We start from the raw sequence: 26,971 nt of genomic DNA, 5'->3' as shown, positions 1-26,971 counted from the left end.
CTGCTCTGCCTGAGAAAAATTTACAAAAGCATATGGTTCATACATTATATTTGTAAGAGACTGAGATTTGGTAGAAATCACAAAAATATAATTTCCTTTCAGTTTCTCCTGCTCCCTCACTCAATGCTTTGAATTCTTTGTAGCATATCATCAGTAGCATGCTCCCAATTCTGACCTTCCTCTTTGACATTCATAGGTGAGCTTTAATCCTCTGTTACCCTTAAAACAGGGCATTTACATGGAACAGTTGAGGCTTGGCAGACCTATAGTAAGAATGGGATTCTTTCCTGGTTTATAACAAAGAAGAGAGAAGCAGTGAAAGAACAAGCTATTTTTTTTTTCTCAAGATGAAGAGGACTGGGCACTTAGAGCTTCCTCACGCTGTCTCTGGGAGTATTGAGCTGTCTACAGACAGGCCTCCTGTGAATTTGGAATGCTGTCTGTGAACAGAAATTGGATGCACCACCCTCGAACGCATCAGTCTCAGAATCCTCATAAGCAGAGACCACAGAAGAGAAAAGCTCTTTGAACATTAAATAAGAACATGCTGTATATGTTCTTTCATTGATTAGCTAAGCAATCTAATACTGCCCCTCCACCCCTTCGTTCAGATTCATTTGAGGGGATTTCAGAGAAGATTATATTATACTGTAGTACTGTTTAACCATCTAACTCTTAGACAGTTGATTTAAACCCCAGAGGAGGGTGGTGTAACACTATGCATTTGTGAAGGATAAGGACTAGCTGTTGTTGCAAATGGAAGGCTGCTATTCATCCCTCATATTTCACACTGCAGACAGGTGTAGTGAGTTTGCTACACGGTGAGTCAAAACCTAAATGAAGGGAGTACTGTCTGGCATAAAATATATATAATTTTCTGTTATGTCAGTCTTAAGCTTCTCCTGAGCAAAATCATGGGCTATGTGATTTGAAGAAAAAATAAATTCAATTAAGGTTTAGTGAAAACTGTTTCTGTTCAATCTCTACTAGTTGCCCGTAAGGGCAAAGGATTTTTCATGGCTAACCAAGCTCCTTGAAATGTTCCTTAAAGTGTTTGGGTCATATTCTACTTTTTTTGTAACACCACTGTAAATCTGGAACAACTGCACTGAGTCAGTGGAGTTACTTTAGATACTCATCATTGTAGCAGTAGTTTGAGGCAGGTTCTCATCTAGAGCGCTCAAGCAGAATGACAGTAAATCATAGCCATTTAGTGGTAATCTGCTGCAGCGTTCTAATATGTATCACTCAGTACAGGCAACCACCAGGCTACGTTGTTTTTTCAACAGGGAGGTAGAATTCAATTGATATAGATAAATGTCACATGTATTTGGAGGAGTGCAGTCACTGTAAAAGGCAAGGGTAGTTGAAAGGCTTCATTATCTCATCCTGGAGTTATCCCAACAATTTTAGTATGAAAGGGGGGGGGGTAATTTAGCCCACCCATCTTTCCAGTAATCACCTCCCTACCTCTTATGGACACATCAGCCAGCGTCTTGTTAGCGTGCTCCGATGTTTTATTATTTGCATTCCATGTATGTTGAGTAAATTAAGTCCCATAGTAGCATGTTTTGCCACTTTTGTACAAATAAACCTGAGCTGTGGATGGAATTAGGCCTCCAAGAGCACGTTAAACTCTTTTCCCTATGCTCATAGAATACTTGCAATCACACATTAATTCAGTTTTTGTCTTTCAAAAGAGTTATATCATTTCCACTGAAAATTCTTATTCCAGGGTCTCTCACCCTGGACTAATGGTAAGGACTGTCAACTCTGCTCTGAGTAACTTTGAAGGCTAGTGGCTCACAGACAAGAAATTGAAGGATAATACAAAGGTGTAGAATATTATAATGAAGAAGAAGAATATAAAGATGATAGGAGATAAAGATCGAGCCATATATGAAGAAAGTAAGTGATGCACACTATTATTAGAGAAATACAAATCATTAGATCATTGTACGGGTTTGGATGGTTGGGTCTGGAAGTGTGAGAGCTGGGAGTGGATGATAGCTCAGGTATCAGGAGTAGGGAGGCAAAAAGACAGTTCAGGCTCACAGACAAATGATAGTAATATTGTTAACACATACAGCACGTCTAATTCCCTAAATGGCACAATATATATATTTAAAATTTAGATTCTCTTTTTCGTTTTTACCATTTTATTTTTGTTCAGGAGACAGTTTTAGCTGAAACATATCTTGGGGATTATTGCACTTTTGGGGTACCTAAACATGTCTTCACAAAGTATGAGATACTATTATTCACTGGATGTGCTCAGCCTGGGCTGTTTAATTAGCATGCTGCAGCAGATTTGGTTCAAATAATATAGAGGATTTTGTTTCTTTTTTCCTCCAGATATGATTGGAGAATTTTTTTCTTGTTCGTTCTTTTTTGTCAACTCAGAGGGTTGATACATCACTGATTTGTAACTTTTACAGGCATGTTTTCTATGCAGAAAAACTGCATATTTTTTACAGTACTGTTCTAATTTCAAATTCTATTTTGTGTAGGCATAGGTGATTAGAGAGAGATGCAAGACAGTGGAGAAATCCAGCTCTTCATATTAACACAATACTAATTTACTTGGTGATTGCTTCTTTGTTTCTACTTTCTTTGCACTGTATACATCTTTTCAGTTGATGAAGCCACTAGTGCTCCCTAACTGGAGGGACAGACTTCAAGCTGCTCTAGATACACAGGCCATTTCTCTTTATGCAATGTTTAAAAAGAATGGAAATCAAACACTGAGTTGGATTACAGTTCTGATATCCAAATGAGAAAGGAGCATAGTTACAGGCACAAAAATCTGTAAATTATGTGCCTTTTGTTATGATCAGCTCGTAGGAAGGAGAGACAGACACTGGTAACAGCGTAACACAGAATGCAGCACATACTGTCACAGACAACCCAATATCAGCCCTCTGTTTTCTGCTGATGTGCTTCATTCCTCTCAAAGATATGGGACAGGCTTTTTGGAAAAGAGTTGTCACTGGAAAATGGCTGTGATACTTTCAAACAGATTTACGAAAATTAGACATTTAGAAGCAATAGTAGTAATTTAAGAATGAAACTTTCCTATACCAAGCCTCAGATAAATGGGAACTTATTTTACTATTAAAGCCTTAGTTTTCTTCTACAAAAAAAATTAAGTTGACGTTGCTGTTCATCAGGATTTCTTTCTGTCAAAGATGAAAATAGGGTAGTGTTTGCCTAGAACAAGGTAATGAAAAGTTAAGATACTTGTACAGACACATTAAGACAGTACCTATCATTTCTCAGATGGACAGGGGTAGAGAAGCTCCACTCCAGATCAGATATGACTTCAGATATGAAATTGTTCAGCCTGCAGGCCCATTAGGTCATTACTCATTGTCAAAGCTATCATCTCATATCTCCTTTCTACGTGTCTGTAGTGACTGAGTTCTGATCAGAGTCAGAGGGAGAGGATGTTCCCAGCAGCTCTGTCAGGAGACGCATGCAGGATTTTTTCCTAGGCACCAGGATATTGGGTTCAACTGCATCAAAGTGGGTCCTTTTAAGGCAAAGGTGACGGAATTTTGAGGGCAAAATCACCATGATAAAGAGATGGTTTCCAAGGCTCCTTGAGAAGGTAGAGCAGGCTTCCTAAGGGTAATGGCTAGGAAGGCAGAAGAGAAGGAGGAAGAATAACAGATTTTCTGCAGTCCCTGATATCTGAGGGTAGATGAGAACTAGGATCTGGATTAAGGAAAGTCTACCTGGAACAACAGAAACTACTCATTATTTTCTCTGACTGTACTGCAAGCTGCTGCCGTGTGTCAGCTCAGATCTGAACACAGAAGAAAACAGAAACAGTGACCGGTGTAGAAAATACTTACCATTAGCTGCCAAAAATTACTTCTGATGAGCTAAACTGATTTTTGACTGCCCAAGTTAAGGGACAGAGTCACTCAAATTCTGCAGCTGCTTTGTAATATTTTTGACAAACGTGGTAAGCTATCCAGTTGCATCAGGTCTGAGAATGCTTTGTGTCACCTAAAAAGGAGCCTGGGTTTATGAGTAAAACTAGCCTATGATATTTTATGTTAAGTGAAAATCTAGCAGAGAGCCTGATTTCCTTTTTTTATTTTCATGCAAATGTTGCTTTTCCTCATAAATGGAAAAACTTACATTTTCCATGAAGTCTGACACCTTTACCTTTCCAGCAAGGCTGGTGCTTTGACACCTGCCATCAGCTAGCCATTTTGGAGCTGATAACAAATCCATTTTGAGAAAGGTTTCCGTAAACAGTCAAAGCCTGATATACAGCAACAGTTAAGCGTTAGTTTGGTTTAAAGTAATCAAAATTAAATGTCCTATAATAATTCATAGTCTGGAAAAGCCTAGAAAGGAACAAAAGTAAGGACAGAAAAGCGAGGAAGCAAATATGCCATGACACACAGAAAAAGGAACAGTGTAATCCTACCTAGAAGACAGTTTCTAAAATGATGCTAGAACGTTTTTCTGGAATTAAAAGCAGCAGTACTACTACCAGTGTGCTGAAACCAGGTTTTGAGTCAAATAAAATCCATGAGGTGATGTATTGCCAAGAAGAAAAAAGTTTTGAATACCCAGAAAAATGAAGGTTCAAATGCTAGCCACTTGAGCAGTAATTCAGCCATGAGTAACTTTTCTTTTGCAGTTCTTATACACAAATAAATAGAAAGCTTAGTATGTATATTTCTGTGAAATCCATGTTTCTGGAGCCTTAATTCTCTAAACATTTGCAAATATTGTCAGGATAAATTCCAGGGAGACAGATTTCTTTATACAGAAGGATGTACAGAAGACTCATCTATGTTCTTTTAATGCACCTTCTGTGCATTTGTTTTGCTCGCTGTTTTAAACACGCCTGAAAAATACAGTTTGTTTGTTGTTAGAAATTTTCATCTAGAGGATCTCTGTATGTTCACTCAAACTACTGTTACAATTGGCTGCTTTTGCTAGTCCTAAAGCCTTCCTGCACTGGTGTGTCTCCTCTTTGCTCTCCCTTAATTGTTCACAAACCTTCTGTGCTTCACGCATGCTTTTGTTGGCTTAGCATACTCACATCCCAATCTTATCTGATTTGTTTTCAATTTTATACTTCATCTACTTACTGTTACTGTGTGAGAAGCTATTTTATGAGGAAGTCTGGAAGGCTTTACCAACCTAAAATTTTCCAAAAGGAGGTGTAGGTGTACGGTGCTATGCCTGTGCTTTCACATCTAGTTTCTAGTTCAAACACTCACATTGTGGGAAAATAACAATTTTGTCTTTTTGGCTTTCTACCAACACTTTTAGGAAAACTATATAGTTAAAAAGTTGTGTGGGAGCAGAAATTGTTCAGTTCCATCCACTTCTGTGAAAGCTCCAAGTTTTCTAACACAGTATAGTGACCTACCTTTTTCTGTAAAAGTAAAATATCAGGAAAAAAATAATCTTCTTTCCCTCTTAAAAATAACCTTGAACTCTAGAATAATTTTTTTTTTCCCTGGCCTGTTTTATTTTTCTTAATTAGTGGCTGATGAAATCACTGTGTAGTTCTCTAATTATTTATCACCTGAGGGAGATTCCACTTCATTCAAAAAAGGTGTTTTAAGAATATCTGACCTTCTTGTATTTTCAGGTATGATCTTTTTTTTCTTTAGATTGTTCCTGATTCTCTTCTGTACAGTATTATATGGTGCATGATAGTGCAGCAAATAGGAAGGAGGCCACTAGGCAAGAGGTTGTGTCCATTGACATAGCAAGTGGACACAAATCTTCCTCTCCAAAGATAATAAGCTGTTTGTTTTCATGTTGGTCAAATAGACAGAACAAGGAGGAAAGGAACAAAACAGTTTGTTTATTGGTTATTTCTAAACATTGATTCCACATTGTTCTATTTAAAACTTTCTGCTGTTTGCACAGGTTTTCCTTCTGCTGCTTGAGTGTATTTTCTTCAGCATATTGCCTTTTTCTAAAATTCATCTGATACATGTGTTGCATCATTTTGGCTTATCTTTGTGCTCTTCTGCTAGTTACAACTGATTAACATCTCTTTATTTGATGCTGCCATGTCAGCCCTAGGCGCATCAGGCCTTGACAGGAACAAAAGGTAGGATACAATATTTAAGCTCACCGACAGATTTTTCCTCAAAATCTTCCATGACTCACTGAAAAACCATTGCTCTAATCCTAAATGCTTTCAATTGCTTATTTAAAAGGAAAATACATTTTGCTATATTCACAGGATGGGAAAACTTACAGGAAGGATCTCATGAATAAATGAGATTTTCCTTGAGAATAACTGAAGATGTAAAAAGTAAATAATTAAGGAGTAACTGGAAACATGGCTGTACAATTTCTATTGCAATAGCACTTCTGCTTGTCGTAGAGACATCCTAAAACGATCTTAACAGATGATAGGAGGGAAGAAGCAGAATGATCAGCATGGTACAACTGGTACTCTCTGTTTCAAGCAAAAGCTACTATCCTAACATCCTAACTTGCAATTTAGTGTATAAATAAAGATTGCTTATATTTCCTTTTTGAAAGCTGTGAAAGCACTTGACGCTGTCCATTGTTATTTGGTCAAGGAAGCACAGAAGAACTGGAAAGAAAAAGGGATCTATTAAATAGTTTTCTGATACAGAAAGTACTGGCTAATCCTTGTAAGAACCAGCAAGGAAGCTAAGTATTATTCTTAACTCCAACCTAAAGGAGAGAGAAAGGTTACCAAACTTACATATAGATAGATAGGTAGTAAGGACTGGAGCAGGTATTTATGACATATATCTATCAAGAATTCAGTGAGGAGCTGACAAAAATACTGCGTTTATTTTCAGGATTTGCTTAATCCACCTTTGATTCAAATTTACCGAAATAAACCTATTTTTCTTCTAGTGCAATTAGATAACCTCTAATATTTAAGAACTAAACACAGTTTCAAATTTGGTATCAAACTCTCACACACTGATTGTTAATGAACTGCGATCAAACCCTCTTGTGTCAGGCACGGAGAGCAGAAATGGCAAGTCATGCCAGCTTGTTTCTTGAATTGCTCTCTGAGGAAAAGGAAGAAGAGTAGAGGCACTGTAAGTTTAATTGTGGTTCTCTCCAGTGTTAAACTCTGCAATTTGCGGTTTAGGTTAATCAATGGGCTTTGCAGGAAGTATTGGAATAAACAGGATAAAATCCTGTTCTGTTGAAATTCATCTTATATAGAAAAACTATCAGGTAAATTAGTATGTATTTTAGATGCTTGAAAGGGTTAGTAGTTAGTGTTAAAGAAGAAACATATCAGAAAAACAAATAGCTCTAGTACAGAATAATGCAAGAGGAAAAATAGAAGTAAATACTCTTTGAGCTGCAGGGAGACCTGAATTCTGGAAAGATTTTGAATAGAAACCACAGTTAGCATAATGAGCCTATGATGTGTTACCATGCTTTTAAAAAATCATGGGGTTTGGGGGGCATATTGAGTAGAAAAATTTCCCAGTGAGAATGAGTCACCCCATATTTGTTCCTGAAATAACCTCATTAAGAGCAGGATGCTTTCTTCTAGTTTTTTCCATACCTGAAAGCTGTTGGGAAATTGGAGGGCAAACTGGAACCTTAACTGGTCTTAACAAAGTCCACTTTTCTTAGCATAAGGTTAACATACCTAGAAGGTCAGTTAATGGCTATAGCTTACATTTGACTACTAAATTTTCACTCCATGTCAAGACTTTTTGGTTTTACTTTTTCTTGCTGAGCATGCCTTCTGTGAGAAGAGCTTATCAATATAATAGAACAATTTTCCTTTCTTTTAGGGTGTAGTCAGGCTGAGCTGTCTGAATTCACCACTCAATGCTTGCAGCAGCACCAGTGGCACAAAAGCTCATTTCCTGATTCACTAAGCAATACAGAACAGCAGCTGCAGTCTCTGTATACTTTTTTGGGCCCAATGTCAGAGAACCAAGTGGCTGCTTTGCTGTCAAGACATACCTAAAAGTTTTAGATCTAACAGTTCTGATTACACCACCGAAAAGTTTCAACTTTAAATAACAAACTAAACCAAAGCCCTCCCTAAGTATGCAAAATACACTTAATAATTTAGACTATAAATGTACAGTATCACAGCTGATAAGATTTCCTTTGATAGAACTATTCTATCAGTTTAGAGAATGTATCTATGGCTTAATATAGTTCTTTATTTCATATAGGGTCTAAAACAATACATTTTTAGTAGGCCAGGGATGACAAATATTTCAAGAAACATCTGAAGGTAAGAGAAGCAAAGAATTATAACTTACCCCTTGTCTAAGAGAGTCACAGCTGAAAGAAGACTGAAAACTTAGATAGCAACATGTTGTTGATGAGCATTTCCTCTGGGAACACTGTTTTGTGTACTTATATTAATAGCACTTTCCACTACAAATCATCTCACTAGTTTTGTAGTGGTGCTAATCAGCGTAACTGGAGATACCAGATTTTGGTGCTTAGTAATTTCTGTTGTAGTGGATAAGTATTCACCGCTCATATTTAGTAGCGCTCCACCATATGCCTTTAGAATCCTTGTGCCTTTTTTACATACTGATAGCATGAGATCTGTTTTCACATGTCTTCATGTTATTTGAAGATTCCTAAATGTATGCAACTGTTTAGAAAACCCTCCATACAGAGCTTCATCTCTAAGCCTCATCTTCTGATGGAAGGAAGATATTAGACTGCAGGGATCACATTCTTAATATGCAAAGACTTAAAATATTCAAAACATTTAAAAAACTCAAAATTTTTAATGCTTAAAATAGCAGTCATTTTCCAGCAATCCAAGCTGCTTTCTGGAATCCAATGCCAAGTTCAGTACATTTTCTTTGACAATGAACATAAAAGACCTACAGGACTGAAAGCAACAGAACCACAAAGTTCTAAAATGTTGCTTAATTAGTTTGGGAGGCTGAGAGCTGTTTTGTATCTGATAAAATTAATGTTTCAACAAGAAAAAAAGGCATACATACTTGGTGTTGCTTGTGTTCTGGGCAATAACTGACTAATGGCAAATAACAACCCTGAAACTCTGAAAATGCTTTAGTGCACAGCCTTCCCTTTGGTGACATCATTTCCCATTCACAAATACTCTTGGCAACTGTACTCAGGAGTGGGACATAGGAGACGACCTTTGGCAACTGCAGCAGTTTCTTTCTGTGGGACAACGTTTATTCTGTCCACAAGCTTTCCTATTGTTAAGCTCTGAATAATGTTTCAGGTCTATTTGTGAAGGGTTACACCAAGAAGGGAACTACTAGGTAGTTTATGACAAGATCGCTGCTGCAGATTCGGTACCTACTGTGATTTGTGAACCCATTTGAGCCTCAGCAATAAAGCTGCCCTTTTTATCAAGAATATTTATGAATATATAACTGCTCTGAAGACACATGGCCAATAAATAATTCAAAGTAACATATCTTCACTGCCATTCTCTTGCACACCTACCACCTTTCAATGTTTAGTTGGCTTGGAAACGATATTCTTTATGGCACTTCTAGTATAAAAATATTTACTGACTGGCAGTAGACTATTGATTTCCAGTGTGATACCTTGAAAATAAACCATTCCAGCCCAGTCTCCATCTGCTTTGCTTTCCCATCTGCTATCAGCCCAAAGAAGCCTTGTTTTTCATTCTGAGTCCCTGAAAATGTCCATTTTCAATGACTGATTCTAAAATGGTAACAATGTGATTGAATTAATTATTTCTTTTTCTCTACCTCTCCCCCATCCCTTTATTTTCTTTTCAGCTCTATATCTATTTACAGTCCTAAGGAGAATCCCAATGCATTTGATGCTGCTGCTTTCTTCCAGTCAGTAGGAAATTTTCTGGGCATCTTTGCTGGATCATTTGCCATGGGATCCTCTTATGCTGTTGTCACAGCTTTAATATCCTTTATGGTTGTTTTCGGAGAGAAAATCTATATATGTTGGAAAAAATGTGTAATATCTGAGACTGACCACCTTTAGTTTGAGCCTGAACCTTTTCACTGACAATCCAAGATTTTGCAAACAAATAGACAAATCATAAACTGACAGGAAATTTCACTTGTCAGAAGCCAGAAAGAACTTAATATGCACATTTCTTTTTAACATTAGAGAAGACTCTGGTCTCTATTTTACTATTTGTAAATAATTACATTTTTAGGAAAGTGTTTTGAAGTATTTTGAGGTTAAAACGTGAATTTATGAGCTACAGCAACTTATTTATGAACTACAGACTAGCAGCAATTATACAAAAATACAAGCAATTATACAAAAATACACTTGACTACAAATCAAGTCAGTCAGTTTACCTAAACTGGAAATAAAAGGCATATATGTTACCCTGCATTTTTTCTTGTATTTTACAGTTCTTGACGTAAAATACTATTGTAGAAAGAGCAGTGATGTTCATCTTTCTTGCATTGATGCAAATGTAAACAAAACTGGACAAAATTATTTTCCCTTTTTCTGGGAAAATAATATCAAATGCAACCAATTCGGCACTAGTTCAAAACCAACAAAAGTACTTGAAATAGATGGATTGTAGAATGCGCCTGTTGAAAACCTGTGCTGGATTTCCCTCTTCAGTTGAGATAATTTAGCAGCTGTGCAGTTTTTCCTGAATTTGACTTGTACAGATGTTTGGTGGGGAGCTTGCTTTCTTTCATCCTTTATCAGGTTGGGGGCAATTTTAGCTTACAAAACAACTGGGTTTTTATTTTTCCTTAGTAATCCTTTAGCACTTGACAAAATTTACAAAGCTGTGTGAGTTTCCTATGTTGGAGACTGGTCTGTTTTTCCTCCTATCCTGGAGTGCCTTCTTATCAGCAGAAGCTGCTGGTCTTACAGGTAAGTGTTACATTTTTATTGAATAAAAGCAGTTTTATAACTCTAGTAGGGGAAAATGGGTTGTTTATTTTGGGCATGACATTATATATAAAGCTTCTAAAAACCAGTTACGATGTTGGACATGGTTTAATCTTTAAGAACGTATCTGTAGAGACATTGAATGATTCTTCCAGACAAAAGCATCAGATCAGGCTAAAGTCCTCAGTCTTTCATCCCTACCTGCCCTACATTGTCCCATCCATATTAGTCCACTACTTTCTGCCCAGCTTTAGGACTGAAGATGATGGTAAGTACAGTGCCATGTGACTATAAGAGACTGTGTGCTCCTCTGTATGCACTGCATGTCCTGGTCCCTCCTCCTTTTTCCCAGCTATCAATGACTAAACAGAGTAACTACTAGTAATTACTAAACAGGTCATCCTCAACGTTGCCAGTGGGTTGCAGCCACCTCTGGATTTAAAAAAAAAAAAATTCATCTTGTGCATTGTGCCTACATCAACACCTTTTGCAAGAGAGGTACAGTCATGTCCCAGTGGCAGGTAGAAAGACGTGCGATCTGATTGGTTTTTTTAACACTGGGAAAGAAATTGTACAATCACAGTCAAGTACATACCCAGGGACTGCATTAAAGAGTCCGCAGAAGTTTAGGCAAAAGCTGTAAATGGATACAGATTACTTAGACCTGCAACCGATTGTACAGTGTGATTTGAAAGAACAAAGTTTCTAAGATCGTGATGGTTTTAATGTTCTTGATGATGTCACCTCTGAAGCGTAGTACTCTAATTAATGTCAGGGAAAGTCAGGAGAAGAAAACTGCTTAACGGTTTGTTATCGCAGCCCGTGCTGTTTTATTTGCAAAATTGTTCAAAGCCTTTTGAAGTCAACAGTTCTATTTTTACTAACTTCTGCGGAGCCAGCATGTTACTTTTTTAGTATTAGCCACACAATCACACTGTTTCTGAATGGGTATTAACATCTGCATCTTCTGGCAGCTTTACCTTATTAAATATACAATTTTGCATCCTGCTTACTGCCAAAATCTTCAGGACAATTAATAAGATGAGAGGCATATGAACTGAACAACAGGTTGGTATTCCATCACATGGAGAAAATCAGATACGAACTGAAATAAAAGTCCATTTTGTGTCTTAACTGCTTTTAAAAATGTGACATTACTACATAAAAATGGAAGAAAAGAAGGATGATTGTTAATCACTTGGCTCCTACTGGAGGTACTGATATCCCAATCCAATGAATTCCAAGGAAAGACTGTTTTAAAACACATTCCTAGCTGAAAACAAGGATGCAATGTTTCAGCAAATGCACAACTGATAAGTATAGAAGTGGATTTGTAAGGGAAACACTGATACCTTTCAGAGCCTCAGGTACTGCACCAAAGGTAATTTCCATTTCTTGGACATAGGAACAGACTGTATGTCCAGATGAAAAATAATCGGCCTGTGTCTTTCTTGCATACTGCAAATGTGATGACAGACAGCATAATCTCTCCTGGTAGTCACTCTGCAGAGCGTTTCATTTCTCTTTTCTTTTGCAATATATAAAATATCTGAAATAAAAGACTAAATTATTGAACACCACAGATGGTTTTTACAGTAGCCACAGTAAAAATTTTAAATGGACAGAGGGAAAGACAGAGAAAGAGAGTGGAACCAAAGTAAAGTTCCAATTTAAGGGAAAAAATAGAAAATTTGGGGGAAATTTAATTATTTCTTATAAATAAAGGAATTGACATTGTCATATAAAAAAAAAAAATTACTCTGCCAACGCACAAATTCCAAGGAAAACATATCAAGCCCTTTTAGATCTGTCACTAGCCTTTTTTTGTGGGTGTGTTCTGAGTTTCAGGTGGAAATTGTTTAATTACATTGTTGTGAGGAGGCAAAGTTTAACCTTGAAAGTTTTATCGGTTGAGTCTTTGTCATTTAGTTTCTGTGAAAGGCTTTTGTCAGAAGCTGTTAGATTGGGAAAAAACCCATGGAGCCTTTCTTGTAGCTTCAGAAGTTCAGAGCTGTGTTTTGTAAAAGCATTGGCTTTATTAGTACTGTGCTAACATTACATTTTAGAATGGATATTTTTAGTTTTCTGGTTTAACCAGTTTCAATGTTGCTTTCATCTTCTCAGTCTCATCTGAAACAGCTCCAACTCCCCTCCTTTCAAAATAGAACTTTAAACTTCCAGTTCAGCAGGAGAATAACTGTTTTGGTTAAGAAATTTTCAGCTGACTTGGGTTCTGTTGGAGGTATATATTTCAGACCTGGCTCTGATTTCTCATACCCAGGCTAAGGAAATCTGTGTAAAATGCAGTTACCGCATGCAGTCTCCCACAGGGGTATATTGCAGAAGCACATGTTGCAGAAGGCACAGGGAGCCCAGGGAAAAGCCCATCATCCTTTAGAACACACTCAGCTCTTAATCTATATTCTATCATTTCCAGTCTTTCCCAGTTGGCTTGTTTTGCCCTTTGTCTGGCTTAAAGCATACATCATCAGTCAAGTGTGTCTATCCTCAAAAGCAATTGTTAGAATTAAGAGAGCATCATAACCATGCAATGACATTGCTGAACCACTCTGTTCATTTTAACTAAGTTCCTAGTTTGAAGTCTTTGACTTCAGTAGGCTTACTTCAAAAATTAACTTGATCCATTGTACATTTACACCTATAGTCAGCCTAATTTTCCTTGAATATTGTGTTTCTTCTGTTCATTCCTTCTAAATGAACTTCAAAGGATTAATACTAGACATCAGTATTTCTCTGTAGCTATTAAGTAATGTAATTGCAAAATAATTTTATTCTTGTAACGCTTTCCACACTAGTTCTTCAATCACTATGAGCCTTTTGAAGTCTAATATTGAAGTATGTCATAATTTATGAATAATGGGCTGTACTGGTTTTGCCAGATGTGGTAAGTGTAGAGCTCATTCATGTAGCTTACAGACTTTTTAAATAAAATTTAAATGGAGAGTAGTACAGGTCAAGGTTTTATAAAATATTTTATTCCTCTGCCTCAAGATATCCCATGATATATAACACACAATACATGGGCCTGACCCTAGTTGAAAAATTGATGTGATCAAACCAGCAAATCAAAATAAAAATCTGGGATGACTACACAATTATTGTCATATGGATAACTGTAAATTATAGATTAATGTTATAGCTATTAATCTTATAGATATATCAAGCTGTGACATGCATGATAAATTGATTCTTATACAGTAGGATCTAATTTGTACTCTTTCTGATTTGCCCTGAAGTGTATAATTCCTGACTGCTGAGCAAAGTTGTAATAACAGAGCACTATAGTAAGGTCAGTGTTAATATAGTTGCTTTTATTTTCAGACTTCATTACAGAGTATCTACTAGTAGGCTATGAAAAAAATCATACATTTCAACACTTGCCAAAACAAAGAGGAAAGTACATATTGCACTTTTTAATTGCTTGTTCTCTTGCTTTATAATTGACAAAATTTACTAATTTTTAAATGATCACTCAGTCATTAGTCTGTGAAACATTCCATGTTGTACATGGGCATTTAATATTCACCTCAGTTAGACCCTCACTATCTACAGCTGTTTGAGCTAAGTAGATATTCAAATAAAAATATATTAATATACCTGCAAAAAATGGACTCAAATATATATATGTGAATTTGCATGTATGTATTCAATTAATGCATACTTCAAAGTCACATGGAATTTATCAGGGTAAAACATCAAAATTACAGCCAACCACCTCCGATTTTTACATGTCAAACACTTGTGCTGTGAAACTAAGAAAAACAAGAGGTCTTGAAGAAAAAAGTGTTGGAGGGGGGTCATCTTTATTCCTTTACTGGTTTTCAGAGCTCAGCCCAAAATTATTGTTTTCTAATCATTGTAAAGGAAATACCTTGTGATAATAAACTGCTGCTGTGTCCTCACCCTCAGCAATTCTTGTTGGAACATTTTGTGATTTGTCTGACACCTGCCTTCTTACTCAGGGGTCACAGAAGAGCACAGTCTCACACAGTGAGACTTTTCCTCCAAAAATAAATAAGCAGTTCATTATGATTAATGTACACAGGACAAGCCCAAAGATCTGGTCTCTCACTGGGGCAGTTTTGTGCTACCTTAGTTCTTAGGACATAGCAAGAACAAATGTCAACAACTTCCATTTCATTTAGTACTGGTGACAAAGTGCATTTATTCTCATGGCTGTTCACTGTTCATATCTGTTTGCTGTAATTTGTCTTGGATCCATCATCTACCTCATTGTTTTTTTAAAATGTTGTGACCAGTTCTTCTTGTATCACTCTCAGAAGGTATCTACTAAAACATTTCTGTCTGTAGTTCTGAGTGCTGTGAGCACAATGCAGGTTGATACCTGTTCACTGACCTGACATTATTCTGTAAAAGGAAGTTATTCTGGGCTTTCAATTCTAAAGCTCATGGTTCTCTTTCCTTTATTCATAAGTAATGTGCCATGTCGCGTCCCAGAGAAGTAGGCAGACTCCTCCCAGTAACAAGGGAGAAGGGATAGCTTGGCTTCTAGGTCAAAAGGAAAGAGATGTCAACTCTCTTAAGCTGTAGTTCTGCCACTCCTAGGAGGAAAAGATAAAATTTGGGTCTAATTAGGAAAGCAGGCTCTTCATAGATAAAAAGATGGCATTTGCACTGCTGCACAGAGACAGATGACAATGGAGCTAGTTAATAATCCTTCACTTGCCTGTAGGACTTCAGAGATGGCTCTGGATGATCTATGTGGTATTCTAAGATGGGGGTGTCAGGTGGATCCTGTGCTTTAGAGGAAGCTCCGGACATATTTGGTGACATATAAGCCAGAGCCTGTACTCTGCACAGTTTCAGTTATATCATTCTCCCTTTTGACAGCATCACTTGATCAGGCTATGTACACACTTGAGTCAGTGCTTGGACCTGGCTAATTTAGGTCCTGTTGTAGGTATAGACTTTTAAGAGAGTAAGTGGGAAAAAAAAGAGAAGAGAAAGGTGATTGGTTTTAGAGACAAGTACATATTCTAGCATGGCATTAGGCTCAGATCAATGATCAGTTATATGAAATAAGGATGGTGGAGTTTTGTTGCTAGTGACTAAGTTCAGGATAAACAGGGTAAGCACTCTTAGGATGTCTAGAATAAAACCCGTTGTGTCTCACCATAGGAGTTCCAATCTAAATGTAATTGAGCAATTCATTTAGGGTTGCAAAAGTACAGCACTGAAGCCCAGGTCTCACTTGATGCAGACAAGTACAATACCAATTATCAGTCCTCAGCCGAGGGCCTAAAAGTTTCCCTCATCTCTGTCTTTTGTTGCTTTCTGGCACTTCAGCTTAAAAATCAACCTCAGACAATTCCAGAGATGAAAGGTTCATGAACAAAGCACCAGCTTTGGTTCTGCATTGGTTCAGGTCTGGTAAAAAAAGCCTTAAGTCTTTGCTTTAGTATCAAGAAAATGATTAGTCACACTTCACACCCTCGGTGAAAATAGACTGAATAGGAATATTGTTGCTACCGGGTTTGTAGCCTTATTACTGCAACAATTTGATGCAGAAGACAGTGCCTCATTTCCTGGCACTCACACATTCAGTCTGCACTGGGATGTGCCCAATAGGTGCTGTGGAGATATTCCGACATAAATATGACTCCAAAGTAAATGTTATCCGAGTTAAATAATTTCTGTTGATCAGTCCTCGTTGTTCTCTTTTTCCACACATTTCACTGCCTTTGGTGAAAGATCAGTTCCTGTTGCTTGTTTTACTGTGAGATTTGCAGTATGTTGTGCATCATTAGAGAGGCATCCCTGAAGCTCTGAAATGCTTCAAAGTTGGGATGAAAACCAGTCAGTTTACCTATAGATCTTTTCAAATGAAGTTATACATTTTATACATTCCCTTGTTTCCCCAGAAGGTAGAAATTTGGGAGTTCTTTTATAAATTCCTTTTTTTACTTCTAAAAGACCTGACAGTTGGAGACATAAATATCAGTTTTATTATCTCAGATTAGCAAAGCCTGAAGTTTAAATTGTGGCCAGTCACCTCTATATTTCCATTAAAACACACTGCACATGCTGCCCTTCTCTGACAAAGGACAGATCTCCCCCCACACACACTTTTTCCCCCTCTTAGCACCAGGTATTAAAAAGCAAGGGTAGGTTTCCTTTCGCGTGTTTGTGAAAGGATCAAAAAAAATTTTTTGCCTTTCAGTGACAATATAGGAATTGTTTTATAGATTAACATAAATTAATGCTCACACTATCATGTTCACACTGTCAGCAAAATATTTAAATGTACGTTACTCCTTTGTCACAGAATCACAGGATGTTAGGGGTTGGAGGGGACCTCGAGAAATCATTGAGTCCAACCCCCCTGCCAGAGCAGGACCACCTAGAGTAGATCACACAGGATCATGTTCAGGTGGGTTTTGAATGTCTCCAGAGAAGGAGACTCCACACCCTCTCTGGGCAGCCTGTTCCAGTGCTCTGTCACCCTCACAGTGAAAAAGTTTTTCCTTGTGTTAGTGTGGACTCTCCTGTGCTCCAGTTTGCACCCATTGACTCTTGTCCTGTCATCAGACATCAGGGAAAAGAGCCCACCTCCATCCTCCTGACACTCGCCCTTTACATATTTATAAACATTAATGAGGTCACTCCTCAGTCTCCTCCAAGCTAAAGAGACCCAGCTCCCTCAGCCTTTCACCATAAGGGGGTTCCACCCCCTTCATCATCTTGGTGGCTCCTCTATTATCTTTTGATATTACTAGCTTCTATCCTAACAACAATTTAAACTACAAGTATTTGGCAGCACTAATATAAGAATAAGTTCTCTAGTTGAATTAACAGCTAACAAGCTATCACTATTTCTCTGTCATACAAAGAGAAAAAAAAAAGTCAAATAAAATAGTGGGATTTTATTTCCCATAAAATCTCTTCAAAGAGGTTGAGCTGCAGCTGAAAGTTTACTAGCGACTATAAACATTTTACTATGAGGTTTCTCATTTTTTGTAAACTGAAAAATTTCAGTAACTTATAAACACAAGCAGCTGTATTGCACTTAACTGATCCCCCAATTCAAAACATTCCCTGTTTACTTTGGGTTAGCATTTATTCAGGAATTGCAGTACTATGTCTCAGGAATTGCTAAATTTGCCACTTAAAAGTGAAACAACGTAACAGCATTGAAAGAGTTAGCTGAGTCTCCAATACCCCAAAATTAAGGCACTGAGTTCTGTAAGGACTGGTAAAAGGACCATCCCAATTTAACTGCCACCCTCCCTTTTAACAAATACTTTCTGTTTACAATTCCAGTATTACCATATTTGGTCTTACCTGTTATTCTGTGAAAGAAAGCCTGCAAAAATTTAACAATCTAATTTCTGTGCCATACACAGTTCATACAGTATTTTCCTACCCAGCTATCTTCAAAATCCAGCTTTAATAGTCTTACAAAGAAATCCAGATTGCTTTTTCTTTTTAACTAAAAAGTTCTGTGTTTGCCTCTTTAGATACTTCTCTTTCCTTTGTAGTTGCATTAACAGGTAATTGGTCATTACTCTTAAGTAATCATTTTTATGGAAATGCACTACAAACAATTTTCTCCAAGCCTTTTAATGAACCATTCATTGCGAGAGACATGGCTAGTACATATTAATCCTTCAATTGTAGCAATTGAAATGTTCCACTGCATTCACCTAGTCTTCCCTGGAAACAAGGTATCTGGTTTCTACACTTGCATAATTGCATGGTTCACATCATTTATTGGTATTGTAAAATCAGATTTAGGCCATTTTATTGCTCACGTCACACACTCAGTTCTCTCACTACCCATAATTAACAGTTTCTTAGGAGTCAAAAAACATTTTATAATCACAGTTGAATTTAATAGTCAATTTTAAAAATGCAAGACTTGGCACGATGATGATTCATGTAGAAGTGAATCAGAATCTCATCTCCATTTCTGTTACTGAGCCTAGAGCTAGTGACACTTAGCAACATTACTGGTTGGCTATATTTTTTAACTGAAATTTCATTATTCGAGCATCCCATTGCATATTATTAATGCCTTGTGAATTTTTAATTCTCTGCAGTTCTGCACAACCAAATACAGTTACTGAGGAAAAAAAAAAAAACAACAAAAAACTTAGACACATTTAAGAGAACAATTAGACCTCATGAAGACATGACCTTCCCAGAACATATTGAGGCAGTGACAATCTCACTACTCCCCACATTATTTATTGTGAAGAAAAGTCTTAGTGAAGAAAAAAAAAATAAATATCAAAGAAAATTAATATTAAAAACAACAACAAAGACACAGCAGTTAAAGCTCAGTGGAATTTCTCTTGGTTACAGAGACTGTATTCTATAGAAGTACAGTTAAGTTTACAATATAAAAAGAACATGTCCGCAGTGGTTTCTGAGGGGAAAAAAAAAATTTGCTTCCTCATTTTTCTCATCTCATACTTTCTGATGGCAGTTATCCCTTGTGCCAAATTCATCCCAGAATTTTTTACTCCATACTTTTTTATTCCGTCAAAGGCATATTAATGCCAGGCCTCAGTTCTTCCCAGAAACAATAGGGGCTTGCATGTAAGGAAAGTTGGACAATATTTTCATGGTTAGCAATCCAAAGAGAATCAGAAACTTGAGAAAGACAAGGTAAGATAGTAATTACTTTAACTGGTATGTGATAGAGTGCTGTTCCAGCACGCACACAGACTCCCCCAAATGAAATAGTTTCAGTGTTGCCAAAATTTTTACTTTGCCATGTCTCCTTATCTATAACATGCTTCAGGGCCCTCTTGCTGCTAAAATTCAAATATTTAGAGGTCTGAAGAACCTATTGAGGCATCAGCACTTTCAGCTGACACTTGTTCAGTACATTACCATTCATTTTTTTCCTGTGACTTTGTGAAGCCTGGGCTGCTCCTATTAATCCTTCTGAAGTAACAGATTGTTTTATATTGGTTTCACCAATATAGAAGCACTGTAGCTTCTTTCCCTTTACTGAGCCTCTTCTTGCTGGCCTTTGTAAATTCAGGAAACTCACCATCCTGGAGAAGACAGAGGAAGCTTATCTGGTTTCAAGTTGAGGATTGAAGGCACAGACTGGCATTATTTTCACAGTTCTACTTCATGCTCTTTGCTTCCAGTAGAACTGGTTTGTATGTTTCAGTTCATGTTAGTTTAACCCAATAAATACCTAAAAAACTGCTGCACTGTCACATTGCAAGGGCATATATTGCCTAAACCTGGACAGGTATCTTTTTTCTTGCTTTGTTGTCTCAATGTGTTTCACCGGATTCATTAGTGTTATTTCAGTACACATGAGCAGCCTATGAGCTAAAAGTTACCTAACAATTTGCAGAGCAGCCCATGAGGAAGCAGAAATAAAGTGCTCATTAGGGCATGTTGTAGCTCTTAAACAGGAGGCAGTGAGTAAGGGCTGAAAGGCACAAGAACTAAACCACTGTGGGGTGGATGGTGCAAAACTGCTTGTACATGAGCCCCAGAGATCACAGGCATGCTGTGATCACACTGCAGGCTGGCTTTGTGCAAAACCAGTGCTTGCTTCCATGGTGAGCATCTGGAAACCAAGCAGAACTTGCACGCCCCACATGCTTCAGGAAATGTATGCGGAGGTTTTCAGGGTAGCGATGATCAGAATGGACATGAACAAGCCTTGAGCTTTTGCGTAAATAATTATCTATGAAGACATGCCCCAAGTTTAAGAAAAGCACAGCGCTTTCTTCCTCCATGGGCATTTACATACGGTTACTAGTGGACACTTATTTTGGGTTTTCCACTTTCTCCCTGTGTGGGTTCTTTCTGCCTTATCTGTGTCCAGAGCTGACAGGAAATTGCAGTTACATTCTTATCAGCTACTTTAATTGTAATACTTCATTACAGTGACACTACTCAGTGATTCTAGTTAGTTAGAACCACGGGGGAAGTATTCAAAAATAAGAAATACCACTATAATACAAATTTTTTATTATTATTCCTAACAAACCTGCTGCTGTGTTCTTCAAGACCTTCCACAAACTGGGAAGTATAATTACTGTCACACAGCTACAGCCATTGACCTAGTCATTCTGGGCAATGCAGCTTGCACCTGCCAGAGCATCACTTTCAAGCAGTGTGGTGTTGTCCACCTTGCACGTTGTTACACACTCAAACCATTTAAATGCAATAAATTATTTTTTTCCCTTCCTATTTAGTCTCTGCCAAAATTTTCAAATAGTCTGAAGTCCTTCATATTAAAATTATGTTAGTCTTGCCTAAAGGTCAGTAAAATTATGGTCAGATCTTACCATATATTAATTCAAACAAGTTTTCTAGAGTTTTGGGCCAAATACACAGCAGTGGAAATGCTATGAATGCACGATGAACCAGGTAGAAGAGTCAAGACCTTCAAGATTTTTAGCAAAGGAAAAAAAATCTAGCTTGTTTGAAAGATGCTTTTATAAAACATAAGGTTCTTCTGTTATAAAATGCTGTTGATAATCTAATTAGCCTTTTTACGCAAACCTAAGCAAGAAAATGGAAGCAGCTAACTTTTTTCTTTGAATTTCAGGTATTGTTGCAGTCCTTTTCTGTGGAGTCACACAGGCCCATTATACCTACAACAACCTGTCACCAGATTCCAAAATGAGAACCAAACAGGTAGGGCGTGGAAATAACTGTGTCTTCAACTGGTGTAAGAAATACAGAGAGGTACTGGAATGTAGCTGGATGGGATCTCATTAATGCAAAGGAAGAGGCTTATGTTTTCATTAGGGGAAAGACTGGAGGTTTTGCCAGGAAAACAGTAACAATTCTCTGGAAAAACAAAATATATAAGAATTTGTCCTTCAAGAGATCTGAAATGTCAGTCAAGGAGATAAGGGTATGGAGATAACAGTTTATGCTAACATTCATACAAAAATACTACAAAGTTAAGGAAATCAAAGACCTCTGGTAAATAAGAGAGAAGTAGTCCGAGATGTGGATTTTTGCAAAGGGAATGTATAAACTGCAGTCTGGCCTACAGACCTGAGCCATGACATAGTTTAATTTCTGCCTCATTAAGAATCTGACATAATTAGAAAGATAGTGAGGTTTTTCCATTGTGTTATTTAGAGTTTAGAGACATGAGAAATTTGGTCATCTGTTTTGTTTGAACAGGTGACTAGCACAATCGTAATTACTTTTTAAAACTTGGGACTCTTATCAGTACTAGATATATGGCATTGCAATGTTCAAAATACTTTTCAGCACATGGAGTAATTTTACATCTCTATTCACCTAGATCCTGAGAGAAGTCATTTAAATGCAGTTTTCTTGACTTTCAATGTTGACTCGTGTGTCCCAGGAACCCCAGGTTGTAGAAAATCCATCTCTTAGAATGAAATGGAAACATATGTTCCAAGACTACAATTTCCATGATGCAATCTCATAATTTTTTCAGCAATTTCTCCATTTTGAGCACTGGAAATCTTACTTAGAATATTTCATTGCTTCTTGCACATGTCAATTTAATCAAAAATTCAATTTTCTATCAAAAACAGTTTGATGGAAAAAATACTGGCCACAGTATCAGTTCAACTGTCAGACACTCAGATTTTAAATCACAAAAAAGTTTCTGGTCAGTACTTCCAGAATGGAGTGTTAGCTATTGAACAGGATAAGTCTTCTCAATTACAGAGAGGACAATTGCAGAGATTGCTGATCAATACCAGCAGAAGATCATGCTTTTTAGAAGTACTCCAGCAGAGAAGAGAACCTTTCTCTGATAACTGTATCGTACAGGAATAATGTTTATATCCACTACAGAATTGTTTCTATTTTGCAGAAATTCTGAATTGCATATGCCATTACTACCCTTGCATACAACTGTTACAATTTGAATACAAGGCTTTTTCAGGAATTCATCTGCATGATTTAGTGATGCATAGCCTCAGATAGAGAAAAAGAAAGGCCACGGTATTTTTAATTACATATGAACCTTTTCAACTACAGAATTAACTAACATTTAAATGCATACTGGTTTTGTTCACGTTTAGTCTTTTATTCCCTTCCATTCAACAGTGCAAAACAAAACAGGGAAAATAAACTAACTCTACCGTTGAACATACAGAAAAGGGATTAGGTGTTTCTCTATGGAGCTATGAATTTTATGCACCCCTTCTATTCTGTTTTTCCTCTTCCCCCATAAGCTCTTAATCCTCAGACTCCCTTACGATACGGTTCAAAAATTGTTGTTAAATTCCTTTGAATTCTTCTAATTTATTTTCTAATCCAAAGATTACCATTTCACATGCAGCTGTTTCAGCGAGACTTGCACTGCCTCTTTCTTTCTCTCCCCCAAAGAATTCTCTTCAAGCAAATTTACTAAGCCACACACTTGGCATTCTCGTAATCATATACGACTTCAGTGCATTTTAAATGAATATTGCTGCTCAGACAGACAGCTTTGCTCCCAACCTAAGTCATTTTTATTACTCATTACTGGCCAAAATCAAGGGCTTTTCATTTATAAAATTATTCCAAAGCAGTCTCTCTCTTTTATTGCAATATGACAGATCTTTCAATAAGGACTGGTGAACTGCAATGCATACTGACAAAACAGTGAGTTAAGGCTGAAGCTAAAGCTAACAAAAAACATGAAAATTAGATTTAAAACTAAATAAGACTGTAAAATTATGTTAGCTGTTTTTAAACAAATGTTTTTCCTCTGCTGCTTCACATAATTTTATTTACATTTTTTACCAACTGTTAAAATTTCATAGCCTGATGGTAAAATTCAGTATACAGTTATAGAGGTGGTATTTCTGGCTATGATGAGGAGTTGTGCATTTCTCATAATACCTCATCATTTGCTCTAAAAGGATAAATAAGGAAAAAGGGCAAGTATAATTTTCCTTTTATATTTTATAATTTTATATTGCTATAAAATGAAAACTTATCTACAGTTCTTAAATGAAAATTTAAGAACTAAGAATGCCTGTTAAGATGCCGTGTAATTATTAGTCCCCATGTATCCTTTATTATCTAGTCACTGTTTAACATTCCATGAAAGAGAAATATTAGATCAAGTACCTGAAACTTACAGAATCTGAAAGTATAAAGTAACACAGTTCTTGTCACAAACAACATATTTTTTTTTTAAACACTGTCATAAGATAAAAAAAGATGTAGTGAAAATGCAGGCTTTAGAGAGTTTTTATTCAATCCAGTTATCCCAGTTCTTACTAAGTATTTATAAACATTCTCTGTGTGTTTTTATTGTTTGTTTTTAACATGAATTATGTTTTATGGCAGTATTTTTAAGTCATCGTTGACCTGACTATGGTCAGAGTGATTTTAACATTAAAAGTGACACTACCATCCATGGCAACAAGGCTAGGTCAAACAGAGTGCTCCTGAGTTTCATACATTTCAAGTTTAATTTATCCAATATATCTTTAGTGAAGGAGAAGATGAAACTGCTAGAACCTGATCTAAAGATATTTGATTCTGTGAGGCTTCCTCTAGAGTTATTTACAGCTGCTAGTATAACCTCACATTATGCTGCAGGAAAACAAGCATCGCTTCTAAATCTTGGCACATTATAGTTCAGATTTTTACACTAGGTTCTTCAAATGTACGGTTGGGTTAGGATGATTTGCCCAACTACAATTAAGTTAGTGGCTGGTCAGGGTGTTGCCAGATAACTAGAAATTACTGGTTTGTTGAAAGCGGGCGGACTGTAAATCCCTACAGGTGACCTCTAGAAAGGGATGCATGGACAATACTGTGTTTTCTACAGGAGGAAAAGGCATTCCTTGCTATTTTTTATTGTGCTCTGCCATCTATCAGTTTCACTCCAATGCTAAGCAAAGACCAGCACAGTTTCCTAGTGGTGGAGCATTAAGGGAGGCTTCTCACTTTCTCTAATGGCTATAAATGTACGAGTTATATCATTTTCTGGTTATGTTTCTTAAACTCCAGGGAAAAACCACAATGCAGAGACCAAGGAATAGGGCAATACCTGTCTTTGGTTAAGTGTGCAGTGATATGGAGAATTCTGCTTTCAGTCAAAATACGTGCCAGTGAGTTATAAATTCTGGAAAGGGAAATCTGAAATGTATTTCCTAAGGAAGTAGAGCCAGGTGATTACTAGAGGGCACAGGGAAACATGTCCAGCCAGCAAGAGGGCATGTCACATGCTGCCCTGCCTGTCTCCATTCATCCCACCAGTCTAATCCTTGTTTACATAGTCACCTCTGAAACAGTTGTGTCTAACAAGCTCGTGAAGGTTGCTTTCTCAAATTAGGTGTAACAGCCTTTCTAACCACATTACTAGTTAAACAGTTACTCACATTTTTTGCTGATTCTGATAGCAAACCCATTAGGGAACACCTGCCTTATGGACAAAAGCTTCTGGCCTGATTATTCAGCTGCACTGGGTGTGCAGTATGCACAAGACGCCACATCAAGATTTCAGTGGCCCTTCACCTCAAAGGTTTTACACAAGCTTGAGAATGGGGTAAAGGTAAAACAAGAGAACTCACTGCTGCATAACTTCTGAGTAACTTTACCAAGGCACGTAGTCTTGCTAGGACTGCTTGAGCAAATTAACTTACACTGAAGGACTGAAAGTTCAGACTGGTCTTTGAGCTCTGCTCACTGATGGACATAGTACTGATTGCTTCAAATTTTAATCTCCACACTATAAAGCAGACATGATTTATCTCTGATTATTAAAAGTCAACGCTTAGTAGAGGAGCAGCTAATATCTCCTGAAAATCCCTTGAAAAGGCATTAAGTTTTCAAAACTTGCTTAGCTCGTTTATGATATAGCTACACGTTTTCCAACAATGCAACCAGCTAGTGATCAATCAGCTGATTGCTGGATCATAAGTTGAGCTGTGTTCCAAAGACAGTTTGGTGTAAAAGGGTTGGGTTTATAAGCATATTAATTTAATGCTAATTAATCATGTTAATTGAAACAGTCATGAAACTTTTTTTAATTCCTCAAATACTGTAAATCAAATCGTTATAGTCTGTTGACCCTGATATGTCATCAAATAGCCTCAATATGGACTTTAGAATTGATGCTGTTCCATCCATAGTTATAGACTCACTTCTGAAGCAGATCAGAACAGGATAGTATACTTAAAGTGTATGACAATGGAGATGTCCAAATCTACTGAAGAAGGAGGGGGGGAGGAATCAATTAATCAAAGGATTGGTTCCTGGACAGCATCAGACAATGTTTAGTTAAAAAAAAATCATTATAGAACTAAAGGCAAAGCAGTGGCTGAAGTCAGTCTTCGGCTCACTAGATCCAAACAAAAGACGATCACCGATCTAGTCATTTACTGCTTTTCAGCTGGCCTAAATACCTTTTAAACAAGTTACAAGCAGCCTTACACTCAGAAATGAAACAACAAGTTTCCTTTCTCTAGATCCATGCCATAATGACTATTTTATAGGATTCTTCTGTCAGGTGTCTTCTCATAAGAAAAGTAGTAATGCACTGCAAATTCTGGTCCAATAGTAGAATGATTTCTCCTGAGTTTGCTATTAAAAACACATGCCCAGAACTGCAGCTATTGCTTTTATCTTTCTGTGAGAGAAGGGGAGCAGCTGAGATTGATGCAGGTTTGACAGTGGCAATACAGAGCAATCTGCTATTTGTGAGGGGTCCTACTCCAGATACCTAGCACCCATACTGTATTTGGGAGAAGCAATCCTCTAAAATCATAGGGAGCAATAGCAAAAAATGAAATGGGTTTAGTGCCCTTATCTTAAACCCTCCACAGTCACACAGGACATGTGTGTGCCCTGTGGCTTTAGTCCTGCTATTTATATGAGTGTTTAAGAGACCAAACAATTAGAGCTGTGCTTACTTCTAAAGCACACAGCCTATATTAATCTATCTCTGGTTAATCCCCTGTTATCAGACATTGGACTGTTTATAGATAATTAGTTTACACCTCTAGGAAGAGAGTGCCACACGTATCAGGATATAATGGCTCTTACAATTCAGTCTCCTGAGTTCTAAAAAATTTGAGAGTATTTCTAGACCGAGGAAAACCGTACTTAAAGAAAAATGTCCTCGATAATTAGCAAAGCATAAACCACTACAAAA

General features: G+C 37.1%; 1 protein-coding gene across 1 annotated transcript in view; it reads left to right on the top strand.

The window, feature by feature from the left end:
• Window positions 1–26,971, top strand: part of SLC9A9 (solute carrier family 9 member A9) — a 209,440-nt gene that overhangs the window by 72,607 nt on the left and 109,862 nt on the right. The window contains exons 7-9 of the mRNA XM_086468065.1: window positions 9,759–9,897; window positions 10,737–10,842; window positions 21,431–21,519. Of these exons, the coding sequence (XP_086324191.1) occupies window positions 9,759–9,897; window positions 10,737–10,842; window positions 21,431–21,519 (334 nt within the window). The remainder of the gene's footprint in view (window positions 1–9,758; window positions 9,898–10,736; window positions 10,843–21,430; window positions 21,520–26,971) is intronic.

Source organism: Leptosomus discolor, chromosome 7 (assembly GCF_034619465.1).
Source record: "Leptosomus discolor isolate bLepDis1 chromosome 7, bLepDis1.hap2, whole genome shotgun sequence".
Taxonomy (NCBI): domain Eukaryota; kingdom Metazoa; phylum Chordata; class Aves; order Leptosomiformes; family Leptosomidae; genus Leptosomus; species Leptosomus discolor.
Note: the sequence above shows the minus strand (reverse complement) of the source record. Positions and strands in the feature narration are given on the sequence as shown.